At 38.8% G+C, this 15,857-nt stretch overlaps 1 protein-coding gene across 1 annotated transcript in view; it reads right to left on the bottom strand.

Annotated features, from left to right (window-relative positions):
• Nucleotides 1-15,857, bottom strand: part of LOC122672819 — a 29,098-nt gene extending 13,241 nt beyond the window's left edge. Inside the window, exons 1-21 of the mRNA XM_043870310.1 lie at nucleotides 15,702-15,857; nucleotides 15,364-15,586; nucleotides 15,103-15,227; nucleotides 14,629-14,745; nucleotides 14,312-14,458; nucleotides 13,547-14,205; nucleotides 11,023-11,144; nucleotides 10,848-10,939; nucleotides 10,359-10,602; nucleotides 10,189-10,255; nucleotides 9,626-9,774; nucleotides 9,459-9,529; nucleotides 9,191-9,364; nucleotides 8,980-9,051; nucleotides 5,033-5,134; nucleotides 4,859-4,948; nucleotides 1,372-1,447; nucleotides 1,161-1,257; nucleotides 1,006-1,075; nucleotides 627-806; nucleotides 73-195 (exon numbers count right to left, since the gene is read on the bottom strand). Coding sequence (XP_043726245.1) covers nucleotides 73-195; nucleotides 627-806; nucleotides 1,006-1,075; nucleotides 1,161-1,257; nucleotides 1,372-1,447; nucleotides 4,859-4,948; nucleotides 5,033-5,134; nucleotides 8,980-9,051; nucleotides 9,191-9,364; nucleotides 9,459-9,529; nucleotides 9,626-9,774; nucleotides 10,189-10,255; nucleotides 10,359-10,602; nucleotides 10,848-10,939; nucleotides 11,023-11,144; nucleotides 13,547-14,205; nucleotides 14,312-14,458; nucleotides 14,629-14,745; nucleotides 15,103-15,227; nucleotides 15,364-15,586; nucleotides 15,702-15,797 — 3,096 coding nt within the window. The 5' untranslated portion in view covers nucleotides 15,798-15,857. The remainder of the gene's footprint in view (nucleotides 1-72; nucleotides 196-626; nucleotides 807-1,005; nucleotides 1,076-1,160; nucleotides 1,258-1,371; nucleotides 1,448-4,858; nucleotides 4,949-5,032; nucleotides 5,135-8,979; nucleotides 9,052-9,190; nucleotides 9,365-9,458; nucleotides 9,530-9,625; nucleotides 9,775-10,188; nucleotides 10,256-10,358; nucleotides 10,603-10,847; nucleotides 10,940-11,022; nucleotides 11,145-13,546; nucleotides 14,206-14,311; nucleotides 14,459-14,628; nucleotides 14,746-15,102; nucleotides 15,228-15,363; nucleotides 15,587-15,701) is intronic.

Raw genomic sequence — 15,857 nt, 5'->3', positions numbered from 1 at the left:
AGATGAGAAGATAAGTATAATTCGGAGCTCAATACAGAATCATAATATCAGTATCATCTCAGCAATATTAACCTTAGATGTGATGCTAGACATTGAAATATTGATGAAGTTGGCACCAGCTTCAGTGGCAACAGCTTTTGCGAGCATCGTCTTCCCTGTTCCAGGGGGACCAAATAAAAGAATGCCCTTGCAAGGCTGCATATAGAAGAAATTACATCAGGAGAGCCTTGAGGGAACAGAATTGCACAATCAAGAAAACAATGGCCCGTTTGTTAGGATGATTATCTTCTGGAAAGCAGAGTTGTAGGATTAGATCTTGATCCAAGTCCAATATGATCATATATAAAGAACTTAGCATACACAAGCTTTACAAGTTTATTTATCCACATGAACTGGTCCTGGACTCAGCATTTGTTAACTTTTTAGTAAGCTAGCCCCAGTATTTAAGTTCAGGCCCGACCTACTCCATGACTTGGCCCAAGAGCACCCTAACTATTACTACCAACAACCAATTGCTGTTCAAATCAAGTATTTGTGATGGCATGAAAACAATCATGGTAGGATAGAAGAAAGCAAATAATGTTTGTAGCATGTTTAGAAGTTAATGATAGAGAAATGAGCAAAACCTTTGTCAGTTGCCCCTTGCAGAACAGCTCAGGCCTCTGCAAAGGAAGCATCACCAGCTCCTTCAATGTATCCTTGACATTTTCAAGAGCTCCAATGTCATCAAATGTTACACCAATATCACTAGGTGGAATAACATCAGCCAGGAGCCTCTTCTCGAATTCATTCTCAGTTGCAACATCCTGAGGATTTCCATGACACATATATCAGAACATATGATAAACATTCATCCATGGATAAAGAAAGCTCCAAACATGAAAAATTTTATTCAAGCTATTTCCAAACATCAAAAATTTATTAAAGCTATTCTGGAACATTGACATTGCACCTAACTGAACTATAAATATAACTTGGACAAGAATTAAGAAATTATAAGAATACCTTTAGGGACTTCTTCAAGCTTTTAGATTCATTCTGTATAGCCTGTAAGACCCCAATACCATACTGGATACTGCAAGAATTGCAACATCAGAACACAATTATATAACTCTAAACATGTTTGTACTGATAGTAACAATTCAGAAAGATAATAATACCTCTCACAGGATAAAACAAGCTTTGTATCTTCTCGATCAACTTCAGAATGCTGCATTAGATGGTGACTTAAAGCCCACCCAACAACCTTCTCCGCACCTGAAAAATATACTAACACATGATTTCTCTTGAATATTACCCCATGCAGACTCCTGAGGAAATCACCATAAAGGAAATGTTCCAATGTTGTAAGATATTAAGATCGGCACATACTTTCATGTGTCAGTGCTTGGTCCTTAATACATAATGTCTCAAGTCCATCACACTCCAATCCACTGCGATTCAAGACCTGTATATAATAAAAACAGTGAAGGATATTCTTTTACTGTAATAAAAAAAATCAGAAGGAGAGAGAGCGGAGAAACAGGCCACAAACAAAAGCCAGAAGAAGAGAGAGGGGAGACAGAAAAAAAAGACGGAACATAACCCATAACAAACTGCAACACTGAACACCCAAACCCACCTGGAAGCCCAACTAGATACAACAATCAGAATCATAAGCAAAAACCTACACCCTAAGCAAGAAAGGAAATAAGAGCACACCAAAGAACAAGAGACGATAAAGAAGGAAAAAGGCAAAACCTGGCCAAGCCAAGGATAGGTTTCTATACAACCAAATTATGTAAATCAGCTCAATTTTCCAGCATAGAGTTCTCCATTGGTATTTGAGCCAATGAATTTCAGCACCATGTGCCTACCATACCTCCTCAATTGAAGAACTCTTTGGAGCCCATTCTTGCTAGAGTTTCTAATTCCATTAACAAAATACTTATCTCTTCAAAAATAAAAATTACAAACAAAAAACAAATACTGCAAGTCCAAAGAGTATTTCCGAAAAGTGAGCATGTTTGTCAGTTCCTTTCATTTAAATCTTGAAAGTACATTGCAATGTGTTCCAAGGGACAAGACACAATCTAAACCAAAAAAAAACACATACTGCAGGTCCTTTTTTGTTCTTTTGAATGGCCCTATCCTAAAAAATAAAACACACCAAGGATAGCAATTATACCAACGGTTAATTGAATATTTATTCAACCCTATAGGATTAAGAATTAGAATTGCTCATTTTTGTAATGATGGAACGGAAAAAATGAAAGAATTTGTCAAGCTGGAAAGAACCCCGGGGGGGGGGGGGGCCCGAGTGACTCCGTTCCTCTTGAACTAGGTTAAGTCGGTTCCTCCAACACGTAGTTCAGTCTAAAATCAAATCCCTCCGGAACTTGTTCACTCCATGAACTGCTACTTGTCTCCCACAGTCATGGTTTAAAGTATCGGTCCGTATCATCTTGTATCGGCCAATACATATCAGTGTCGGTTGGTACCGATACGATACATATCGAAACGTATCTTTTTAAAAAATAATAATAATATGACTCAATTGGTATCGTATTGTATCGGCTGCTACATACCGATACTTATGATACATACGTTAAAGGGTTCTATGAGAGTATCAGTATGCATCGGCAGATACGGCTCGATACAGACCGATACGGTCGATACCAACCAATATGCCGATACAGCCATTGAAGGCCCATGTGACTATCAGACTCAATACAAAGAGTCATTTGGCGGAAAAAGGGAAGGAACTCCCAACCAAGACACTCGAAACTTGCCTTTAACCACATTTTTTTTAAAAATTGGAATTGGAGGTTCTAATCTACACTCTAATACGATTCAAGAGGTGCTATAAAAACTTAGTTTGCATCATTCAACAAGTTGAGATCAGAGATTGAAGGAGAAATCGCAGAAAAAGGTAGGTTTCAGAAAAACTTCATCTTTGTGTTTAAATCTGGTTTTTAATCCTATTTTTTGCTATAAATCGATAAATTTAGGTAAAACTAAGTTGGTTGATGCATCAAACTTGATCATCTGCAAGGATTTGTACTCAAATCCATGAATTTTCAGAGAAAAACAACACTCTTCATAGCAATATACTATTAGTCTATTACAACATGTAAGAAACCTCATCCTTTATAACAATTTCAGTTTAATGCACTTGTCTCATTATACGTTGTTCTCCATTTTAATGTTTATGCATGATAGATGTTATATATTGCTTATTTATATTGTTTTTTACTCCAAAGTGTATTTTGATGTATATCTTGATCATTCCCATGCGTATCTTGCGTATCTCTGATACGATCCGCTATGTCTCTTAAAATCACCCTTCCAATATAATACCCGATATTGATACTTTAAAACTTGCCCACACTCTAGCTTGGAACTCCACTTTCCAACAGGAAATTGAAACCCCTATATATAAAGGTGAATTTATGAACGAGCCTACCTACATGTGTTTAATAAATAAATAACTAGTTGTATGGTGTAGGATGCTTGTGGTAAGCAGCCTTGGATATGTCACAGCACAAAAGAAAAGAGTGGTCATTGAGGAATACATAGGCCTGCCTTGGATATGTCAGAGCACAAAAGAAAAGAGTGGTCATTGAGGAATACATAGGCTTAGAGGTGGTACCCATTTCTCGCGTAAAAGCAATCAGAATTCGAACTCACCGCATTTTACTGGGAAGGATTAAACCATGGGAATGAATCTAAAGGGCTATCAACTTCTTTGGCCAGATCTTCCAACTTTTTCACAATTACAGTCATAGTTGTCAAGGCGTCGCCTAGTAGTCCAGGCGCCTTGGACGTCTTGGTCACCTAGGCAGACGCCTTCTTGGTGTTGCCTTGCGTCTGGACCCCCTCTCCAATACCTTGGGTCGCCTAGACGCCATGACAACTATTATTACAGTTCACGGCACGTTTAGGCTTTGAAGCCAGCTGAAAAAGGCTGGCACGCGTAGCCAAAAAAATTGATGCACTAACATGCAATGGCTTTTGCGCTAAGCGCTCAAGTGTTGGAAAGCCAGAGTGCGCTAACGCGCCCTCCGTTTTCTCGCTTGTTCTGTAGCTCGCTGCTTGACTTGACTAAGCCCCGCTTGCTGCTTGCTGGTTTTTCCATCATCCAATCCTATTCTGCCATTCTATATACGACTTTGGAAAGAATCCCAGAGAAAAGATATGCTTTCAGAACATCGAACATGCAAGATTAGCATGAAGCCATGACTATTAAATGGCAAACTGCTTGTGATACTAATCTCCATGAGGATGCTATCCACTCCAAATACTCTAAAGGAATCCAATCCACCCTATTCTCCTTCTGCCATTTATAGTAATAGGAATGACTCTACCAATAGAACTTAATAAGGGAAACCCATTTGTTTTCTTATTTTCTTTTTCTTGTGCTTCTTTGAACCAATTAACTGCATTGAAGTAATTTTGATAACCTACATTCAAGTTAAGAAATAGTTAAGTGATCATACTGGAACTAGGGATGGCAATGGAGTGGGTTAAACTAGTGCTCTGGACCTAACTATTCAGTATGGTATGATCCTTTTGTGATTAATGTCAAGTATGGTATTTGAGGAACCCTTGGTACTACATCCACTCTGGTAATCTTGTAAAACTGGTGAACCCCATCCATTTTGTTATGGTTTTAAAATATTTTAAACAGGTCAATCACAGTTTTGGTGATATCTGCCCCATTGCAATACCTAACAAGAACAAGGTTTTCAGAAGAAAATAAAGGACCACGTGGGGATCATCTGTATCTCGAATAATCTCAAGTTTAAGGACAATTGTAAGAAGAAAAAAAAAGCTGGTAGCTTTAATAAATAATGGTTGGGAGGGAGAAATTGCTTACAGAACGAAGGTGACTCAAATTCCCCTTGGCTTTAAGAGTTTCAACATCTCGATCTAATTGATTTCTCCAGTCTAGAAGGACGGTCTCATCCTACATTAGATTAAGCTGCCATCAGATGCCGCATGAAGTAAATCAAGGTAACAGTAAATGAAACTAAGAATCCACATTACAAACCTGGGGCACATGTATCATGACTTTATTTGGGAAAAGCTTTGTCAACAGCTTTGTTGTTTTTGGGACTTCTTTGCCTCTGTCATGCAGTCTCCCAAAACTATCCTGAGAAACCAAATAAATGGTATTAGGTATCAACAGATAAAATATTTTCAGCTTAGTCACTCCAAATCATAGTTTGTCAAGGCGACTCTTAAGCGTCCAGGTGCCTTGGTCGCCTAGGTGGGCGCCTTCTTGTTGTTGCCTTGCGTCCAGGCCCCCCTCCAACACCTTGGGTCGCCTAGATGCCGTGACAAGTATGCTTCGAAGCTCAATAATGTCTTCATCATAAAAACCATAAAGGATAGGATAGGCTCTGAAGATAATTAGGGAGTAATGGAATTTTGTTTTTTAAATTAATAATGTAATATATTGAAAGAATCTAGAAAGCAATAACAGATGAAAACAGTTTAGAACTTCATTATGGTGCCATATCAAATGCTCTGTTACTCTTAACCAAAGTCAACAGGTGGATTTTGTGATGAAGGCATCCAACTTTCATGTAACTAAGTTTTCCTTAGTTGTGCATTTCTTTCACTTTTCTTACTTATATGAAACAACTATTTTTTTAAAAACATGCCACATATAGTATCACAGTTTTGGTTTGTTGAGGTCAGTGTGTCCCCACTGATACATACAACCAGGCTAAAGTTGTGAACTGACAATAGCCCATCTCACATCATGGGATTTGGTGCAGATAAGTCGCACATACACAAGTGAAATACTTTACTGATTCCAAAGATAAGAATAGACAATCAGTAACTTCAAACCACTATGACTTCGGAATTTTCAATTCACTACAGGTATATTGGCCTCAATATTGTTCAGCATAAAAGGATGGTTAACCAAAACTGAAGTCCAGCAGAAATCCACTGGAAAAAAACAAAGTCAAGCTCAATTTCATTACTCCAGTTCTCCGTTCCCACTCACTCTTCAGATTACCCTCCTTCATTTAGGCCCTTGAACTCTGAGATGTAAGAAAACATTCATAGAAATACCATCTCCTTGGTATTTAACAAGCCATGAAGCTGCATTCATAATATGAACATGGCACAGCCATATAGATCAAGAACCGCAAGGATCTTTACCTGCACCAACTCCTTAACCTTTAAGTGCATCAAGTTTCCAGGCCATATGCACACTGATGAGTTCATTATCAATTACACTCCGTAAAGAGAGTTACACAAAACCATGCCACTACCTGAAACGATTTTATCTTAATTTATCATATACTGGAGCAGCTCCCATATTACCTCTAATGCATTCATTCCTTGTTTTATCTTTTATAGTTTTACCACTCATCTATCTCAACATCCTCATCACAGCTACACTAATTTTATTTAATTTTTATGTGATAGTTCCGTCCAGATTTTGTTTAACTTCCTAATATGTATGACTCCAACACCCCTAGGGTTTTATTTCCCTCTTAAAGTCCTACGATTACTTCAAGTCCTGAAATACAAGACAATTGGCTTAGGAGTTTACTCACATTCTGCTATTTACCACATATTCTGGTACGTACAAGGGAGACAAACAGAACAGTGTCTTTATAAGGTGTACAAAGGCTATGGAATCAGGCAACCATTCGTTCCTTTGTTTCCCTTTTGCTATGGAAGCTTGGAACCACAAACCATTTATTGATAATTCTTAAAATGGACAAAACCACTACTAACTACTAAGAATATGCTAATACTGTGTTTTAGCATCTAGCGCATGCTGCTCATCTAGTATGAGAATCAACTTTTTGTGGATGAGTGTGCATGTAGTTTCAGAAGGCTGCAAAAAATAACAAATAAATAAATAATTCCCTATAGTGGCTCATTGGATGGCAGCTCAAAGGTATTCCAGGTGACTCTCAGTCTCCATTTGTATTTGTTGCTCCCTTCTTCCCAACCCCCAAAAATTGAGAGGGGGGGGGGGGGGGAGGAGAAACTAAGAAGCTTTCGAGTTGGAACTTTGAAGGGAGCTCACTTGGCAATACAGGTCCCCTCTATTGGTGGTTTAAATGGTTTTTAATTATACATACAGATGGATCAATAATGGAAACATTGTGTTACTTTGGGATAAAGGGACCTCATGAGAGCTATGTTTTCCTGTTTGCCATTCAGGTAGGACAATACTCATTGAAGCTGTACTGAGAATGATATAATGGAAGGACACTCACTTAATGGTATCAGATGGATGTTGAACTAAACGGTTGGCCTCAGTAGTTCTCTAACCTCATTAATCATTATGCATACCCAAGATACAATGCTTTCTATGAGCTTCTCATTCCAGTGGCAGCTGAGATTGGCCAATGAGGTAGCTGACCTTGTTTAGCAACAGCCTGTTAGGCCCAGGATCCATTGTGGCATCACCATCCCCTTCTTGTTATCTACCAGTCACCTCGACTTTATGCCTTCTTTATACAGTTTTTGGGATTCTTTTTTCTCTGGGGCTCTTTTCCATTCTTTTTGAGATGTATGTTTTCAGACAGAATCCTCACAATTGACCACTTGATGCCAAGGGGAATGCCATTCCCAGAATCCAAGTACACTGGTAATACTGAATCTGTTTCTCATTTGTTCTGAGATATCATTTTGCAGAGCATCCTTGACACTCTTGAGACTTTTTTTTTTTTTTTTTGGATAGATAAATTGGCTCTAATTTGAGTAATCCAAATGAGGAGGGAATTTAACAAGATCATGGCACATCTCTTAGTTGTCATGCTGGCAAGGCGAGCCTAGGCAGAGGCTAGGCACCTTGGGGTTTAGGAGGCACCCAGGCAGGTCAAGTCGTGTCGATAAAGAGATGGGTTTGCTTAAAACACTAAACCTATGTCCTATTAGTTTTAATTTTACAGGGGGACTCATGTGTAAAATAATTAATTTTTTCCTTTTTACTAGTAAATATGGAAGGGTCTTCTTCTTCTTGATGGCAGTGGATAATGGTGGTAGTGGCTGCCATTATAACCTTTCCAACTGTAGTGGCAGCTGTTACTACTACTTCTCCCCCATTTTTCCATTCACTCTGTGGTTTTTCTCCCCCATGTCCCTTCCTCCCTGTTTCTCCCTATTTCCTCCACCTTCTCCGCATTGTTTCCTTTCTTTTGATCTTTTCACCCTATCTTGTCTGGATGCCTTAAACAATATGGTGATCAGTCACCTAGGCATTCAAGAATCGCCTTGTAGCCTAGGCGACCATTAAACATCTAGTCTTTGAATCCTACAGGACTAAAACTAGGCCAACTAATTTTACGAACATCCAGTCCTTGAATCCTACAGGACTAAAACTAGGGCAGCTAATTTTAGCGGCTATTTTTTTAAGTCTCCGGCGGGAAAGAAAAAACAGGACATTCGATAATGTTTCTCTGCAAGCTTACAGGATGGTGTGAAAGGACAAACAGCTTATTCTTTTCTCAGGCTCGATTTATAAAAAATATTCAGTGATCAATTCAACCTATGAGGTCAGGATGCAATACTTTTTAGAGTATAGAGGTTCACTGCATCTTTTCACTGATTGGAAGTTATCCATCTCTAATACTCTTCATTTGAAAAGAAAACACTATAGGGGTCATTCTTTTTATAAAATCTCTTTCATAATTTCGTCATGTCTAAAGGTCACGTCAAATGTCCATCTTAAAAAGCAATAATAATAATAAGTTAGCAAGAAAGATCCTGAGACATAAGAGTTGCCTCTTCCAATTCTGATGATCAGTCAAAATTTGCAACAGTTAATAATATGGAAACCATACAGCCAAAAAAAAAAAGTGCACTTTAAAATTGATCACCGGAAGATCAACACGAATAAGCTATACTGCATTAGCAGGATTTATGTAAGCACAAAAAGAAGGGAAAATCCACTCTCCAAAGCAAACTCCCAACAATAAACTATCACTGAAAAGTCAGAAGAATTCATGGTGGACTTTTTACCGGGAATGCAAAATCAAGCAGGGCAGTCTGATTGCTTCCAAATTTTGTGAAAAGAAGACCTCCAGGATGTGACTGCATGAGAAACAACATAGGATTCAAGGAAAGAATATTCCAAAGACAAAAGAATCACAATTAACACCAACAAGGAGAATTCAAGGAACAGAAGTCCCCAAAAGCCAAAGCACCCAATCCATGGAAAATAAGTTGTCACCTTTTCCTTACGATTATCAGTTTGGGTGTGTGAGCCAATGATGACAACATTATCAGTTAGCTTTTCCAGCCGGCTCTTAAACGCTGAATATGATTCGGAATTTCCTACGATAGACTTCTCAACATCTTTCATAAACAAAATGAAAGGAGAATTTCTGCTTTCACTGGATACAACCTGGAAAGTTATAAACGGATTTGTAACCAATTTACATAACACAAAATTGCCAGCTTTGGAAGATGCATAGTTAGTTCATAACAAAAGTAGCTACCTCAAACAATGTATTGATGAGTAATTTGTCCAAATCCTCCACACCTGGGGTCTCCAGACGAAGATCATTGGCTATAAAAGAAATAAACAACCAACAACTGAGTAAACAATACTTAAAGCAATAAATGTTAACTAGTGGAAAATATAAACACAGGACCAAGAGATCACCATTGCAAAAGAATCCATGACTTCCTTCACATAAGCCTCCAAGGTCAACACCTTCAGGAATAGGTTTATCAAACCTTACACCAATTTTGGACAACATATTATCTTCGAAAGGCAAGAGAACTTTTCCACGAAATCCATATGTTGGGCCCCTGTATACAGTTACAAAGAATGTAAAACATTAAAACAGTGAGAACAACTAATGATACATAGAGGAAAAAGAGTAACGAACAAGAGATCCAAAGAATCTGCGCAGGATTAAATCCATGATGTAAAAGCATCAGAATAGTTAAAAACATGCTTTTATCAGCTCCAAAGAACAAGAAAGCAATGAGAAAAGAGTGTTGCAGTGTGTGTGTGTGTGTGGCTTGTGTATCCTGCAGATATGGAACTTTTGAGAGGCAAACGACCATAAAAAACACATGAACCATCTGCTGTATTTGTAAACTCACTTTGAAAATCATACAAATTATCTAAACAGTCACCGGAAAATTAGATGTACAGCTGAATCAAAACAATTGACTCCCATACTAATGAACATATACGTATGTACATATACTTCATACCTTGAAGGAGCTGGGGCTGATGGATACGTGCTACCAGGGACCATACCCACAAATCTCACTCTGTCACCTGAATGTTTCATAGTCAGAAGTACATACAAATAGAGTCAAATCATGATTAATTAAAACCTAAAGAAGCAAAACATGATAAAATCCTTCCCAAAAGAGCATACCCATCTTGAAAAGATGATTCTTAGATGTCCCAGAGGATGCAGGCGTGGTGCTTGTCTCTAGCTTTGGTTGAGATTCCAGAGCACAAGAAGGCACATCTGCAGGGATTGGTGCATCTGACTCTCCACCAGAAGGAATAATGGTTTTAACCAAATCCGTCTGCCCTGGACGGGGCTTCGAACAGACACAGGATTTTTCTGCTCGTAATCCATCTTTCAGAAGCTCCACTTCCTTTGAAGACAGAACCTACAGCAAATTTATAATTTATAATTCTCTTGCCAATCAACTGTTTTCCTACTAAATACAATAACATCAGTAGTAGCATTGTCTAACTACAACAATAATGACAGAAACAGAATATCTGCAAAATGCAGGATGATATCAAATTAATGAGTTTAGAAATTCCAAATTCTCCAATACAGCTACATATGGTACATATACAGAACTGTTCCACTATCATAGATTTAGGTTTGAAAGTGCCGTATATTTACCCCAAGAAATGAATGACTATCAAATATAAGCAATTTAGCCCCAAAGTGATTGGCAAGTGCCTTTGACAACATCTCCTGATATATCTCAGAACCTGCAAAATTAAACAAATACAATTTTATAAGGAAACTAAATGAATAAAACCTTGAGGAAAACTTGGAGGTTTTCTCAGCTCACCTGCAGGACCAGATAGCAAAATTCTTGGGCTCACAGTAGGAAGTTCAGATGTATATTTTGCATATTCTTTTCGTTTCAGGTGTATAAATACTGCACTAATCAGGACGTTTTTGGTGTTCTCACTGTCACAAAAGTCATACAACACTGGTTACAGACATGCAATGAAGTATTAGCAATCATGAATGATGCACAGTAAATGAATCCTATTTAACGATCTTCAGTATTCCATTGAGGTTGTTTTCGAGACAATAGAGAGCTCCCATGCACCAACCACATCAACACATTTGGCAGATCAGTACACAAGATAATATTTGCAGAACATCAACGATTGAAGATATCTAAGAGCACAGAACAACTAGGCATTGTGAGATTACATACAGACACATGCATGCATGAATGCACAGAACGCATCAACTTCCTACACCGAAGGTCTCTAGAGAACCATTAAGACAACTGATGATTCCAAAGCATATAAAAAAAATATAAGGAGAAGTGCCACTAATCTGAAAATCCAGATTATGGATCTCAGATGCCAGCAGGCCCAATAATCAAATTTGTGATCATACCTGAGAAAAAGGAAGCAACTGCATCCGTTAAGGGAAGAAATTCGTTCGATGGAAAGGGAGGGAGAGAAATGAGATCAATCTTCTTGGGAGGAAGAAGATAAGAAATCAGGTTTGGGATACCAATCCTGTATGCACTGCTCAACAGCACAAAAACTCTTAGAAAAAACTTATATTCTTTACTCAAATCCCCTCTAATTGATGGGGAGTGGTTGGTGCAGTCTGGGGTTCCAAGCACCAGTTCAGATTGCTTATGGGCCCACCCAAGATAGTAAATGTACAATTTGCAAGAGTAATGGCAACTATGTAATTCCTATATCAATGCAGCACTTAATAAAGGAAAGTAACAAAGAATGGCATAATCGTAATAGTCATTAGTTCAAAATATAAGAAAAGAAATAATAAAAAGGAATGTAACATTTAGTGATGGGAGGGAACGTGCCTAAATCGACATGTGTCCTGACTTCGACTCTCCTTACCCTCTTGGGGCTAGCCCCCAGCTTCTATGGTTCTCATAGGATCTGGTGCACATGTGTAGTGGCATGTGTACCTGACCAGTAGACAAGTCGGGCCTGTCCGGACACCCTCATTAACAAAAAAAAAAAAAACTGTAGTGATGGGAGGGTAAACTAGGAAGAAAAAGTAAAAGGATAAACAAGAATAAAGGGGGGAAAAATCTAAGACACCGAGGTCTGGTTTAACTAGAGTAACATTTTCAAGCAATTCTGTAATGGAAGGCCCTGTTGTACAGCCCTCTTGGCCTTGGGGACCGTGTATAGTACGGTTAGGAGAGTTTTCTCTTTGGGGATGGGTTATGCCATTGAATGAAAAGGAAAAAATTCCTCTGATTAGTCCCAACAGGAGAAAACCGAGGCACTAGACAAATTACAACATCAAAGAGTGTCACAGTGCACGAGGCTCCCGCTACTGCAGGGTCTGAGAGGAGCAAATGTGTGCAGTCTTACCCCCTGCTTCACAGGAGAAGCTGTTTCCAAGTTTTGAACCCACAGCCAACAGGTTGCAATAGCGCAACTTAACCGTCATGCCAAGGCTCACCCACTAGACAAATTGCAATATACTATGATAAAAATAGGAAATTTCTAATATTTACTATCAGAAGTACCACTTTGGCTAATATCTGTAACTGGTTCTTTTCTTTTCAAATAAGGATTACAATATTAAATTTTACATCAAAATTCCTAAAACCAGACCAAATGTAAAGCATTAATGCCTGGCAGTCGGCAATCTGATAATCCAAGTCCAAATAATCAAAAGTTAAAGTTAACAACAGAAATTGTAACATCACTAACTAGAAATAGAGTTTCTTAATACATGTCCCTTGCATTGTAGTAAAGGCCCCCACATGTGATTTGGAAGTTCTAGGGTTTGAGTCTCCACCATTAGATATGTTTCTTTTAACTTTCAAAAAATCTTCCTTGGCATAACAGTGGCCATGGTCCAATGGTCTGCCCATCCAGTGAGAACAATCAAACCCTCTGTGAAGAATGATAGGAGAGTCCAACCATTAAGTTCAGACAATCCTTTGACAACTAAACAATGCTGAGACTAAGAGAGATCGATGAACTAGAACTCAGCAGTTCAAGCGCAGGGCTGTAATTGAATTAAATACAGGTATATCCAAATTCAAATAGATTCACTATCTATATGGACCAAATTTGACCTGAGATCCATTCATCTACTACTATTAGACACAAACTCAGATTCAGATTGCTCTCAAATTTGATTGGATATATCCATCTATCATTAAAATAGCAGTTAATACTCAAAACAGCAAAGCTACAATAGATCTGATACGCAGATGGAGGACAGGTAGCAGAATATGATGGTAGGAAACTGGGAAACTAGAGCCTTCATTCTCACAGCTATTTATTGGTGCATCTGGTCAAAAGAGGGATGGAATAAAAATAAGAAAGAAAAATAGTCAAGCATTAGATTCATACCTCAAATAGTAAGGAAAACTGTCAAAAGAAACTTGTAATTCTTTTCCATCAAGAATACCAGCTTGAATATCTTCTTTGAATGCTGCACATTTGGAAGAAACACCAGGCATTGACGTTTGCTGTGAATCCCTTGACCACTCCTTTCTGTCTTCTAATACCTGTTTAAAGATATTCTTGCTCAATTCCAGGTCGCAACTACTTGAACCAGCCAACATCCGCAAGAAAGGCCTTAATGAATCATTAACCCCCAAAAGTTTTACAACATCCGACCCCACGCCAGATTCTTGATTGTTGTCCACACGAAGGCTTTGGCTGGCTGTTCCAACCTCAACAGTTTTATCACTCCCTGCACTTGGATCAGAATTACCTTTCCTCTCTGGACCATCAAGGTCCATTTCTGGCCCATCTCGAGCAAGAGAACAAACAGGAATTTCAGTACCTTGTTGGCCTTCACTAGTATTTTTCACTGGAGGCATCAAAAGTGATAAATCTTGTCCGAGGTTTGATAGAGATGCCAGTATAGAGGCTCCAGCGACAGCTGAAGGATCCCCAGACCTTCTTTCAAGGTGTAACCCTTTACCCAAATTGCTTTGAGCCTCTGCAAGCCCAACTGCTGAAGGTAACTTAACTGCAGCCTCAGCTGTGAGTTGCTGAAAAATCTATTTGGAAAAGCATTAAGGAAACCATCCAAAGGAGGAGAACAAAAGAAATGAAAATAGAACTCATCAAATAAGTAAGCCTAACTAAAGTCAGCCGGAAGGATACATAAGCATGGTTCCCTGCAGAACTGAATATCACTTCATCCCCAGAGCTAAGGACGCTGCTGGAGTTTTTCTTGACAATCTTCCCATTTATTTGCAAAGACCCCTTGCTCCCTGTGCTTTCGAGCACAGCAACAACACGGCCATCATGCTGACCATGTCCACAAATAATGAGTACTTATACCGCATGTACACGTTGAGAGTTCATGTCTAAATTACAAGGAACCAAAGGCACCCACGTAGACCACTCTGAAATATATACCACACCCAAGAGAGGATGACAACCTTAAGATATAAAACAAGTTAACGTACAAATAATACCTGTGTATGCTTGATCTTGCATAAATACGCACTGATGTTTTGGTCCTTTATAGAGAAGTTGCAGTTTCTGTTTGAACCGATAGTGAAAACAGGTTTACAAATGGGAACATGTGGATTCTGCAGCACACGAAGAATTAGTTCCGCTGGGAAAAGAGGGGCACTGAAAGAATAATACCAGATTGAAAGATGAAAAATGCAGCTAAATCAGTATATCGGACCACACCGGAAATTTTTATTTTTTTTTTAAAACAATTGTTTTAAATTGAAAACAAATACAGAAAATCTTTATGAAGCAAAGAATTTGCCTTCAGTTCAATATTGAGACTTGGGGCGAATTGAGAAGAAGCGAAAAATACTCAGCAACGTATGCAACACAAAAGTCGGAAAATTTTGCATGAAAGAAACGAAATGAATTTGCATTTGAAGAACAAAACAAAAATGACTACTAAGTATGAGAATATGAGCTAGAACAACCTGAGAGAACTGCGACAGAAGCTTGCACCAAGGAGTCGAAGAGTCAATATTCGGATTCTGCTTCTGATAAGCGCCCCATGAAGAGAACGGACTCCTTGCCTTGTCCACCACAAGCGCCGAAGAACCTTCAAATAACAAGACCAAAAGGTCATCAAGAAAAATTCACTACTGAAGAAAACCCAAGAAAGCCAATAAAGCACGCACTCAAAGCATGCAAAGAAGTATTCCCATTAAAAGGGGAGGGGAAAAACAAATTTTCACCTTCAGCGATCGGCGATACTACAGGAACGGCCGGAGCGGTGCCGTCTTCACCTTTCTCCCCCTTAATAGAATCCACAGCATCACCGGCACCGCTGCTAGAGATCGGAGGGTCTATTGGAATACATTCTACAGGGTCTGACGCCGGAGACGAGCACAATTCCTTCGAATAATCCGAAGATCCCGACGTCTGTGAAGATTTCTCAGCTACGGCAACGTTTTCAACCTGAACATTCCAATAAATCAAAGTTAAAGAGCACGAATAACACGCGAAATTCACGATTTCACAGCTTAAAGAAACATCAAACACTTTCTTGGTTCTGTATTCCATATTCCAAGACCTTTTGTCGCTTCGGTGACGAGGGTTTCTCATCTGCAGACGAAGATCTCTTGCTAGTATTAGTCGATAGCGAACCGCTTCGCCTTGTCGATACCATGACTGCTTGGTCTTTTCCTCCTTTCCTTCTTCGCCGATCCGATTTTATTCTTCCGTTCCA

This window comes from Telopea speciosissima, chromosome 8 (assembly GCF_018873765.1).
Source record: "Telopea speciosissima isolate NSW1024214 ecotype Mountain lineage chromosome 8, Tspe_v1, whole genome shotgun sequence".
In the NCBI taxonomy this organism is placed as follows: domain Eukaryota; kingdom Viridiplantae; phylum Streptophyta; class Magnoliopsida; order Proteales; family Proteaceae; genus Telopea; species Telopea speciosissima.
This window is presented reverse-complemented; position numbering and strand designations above follow the sequence as displayed.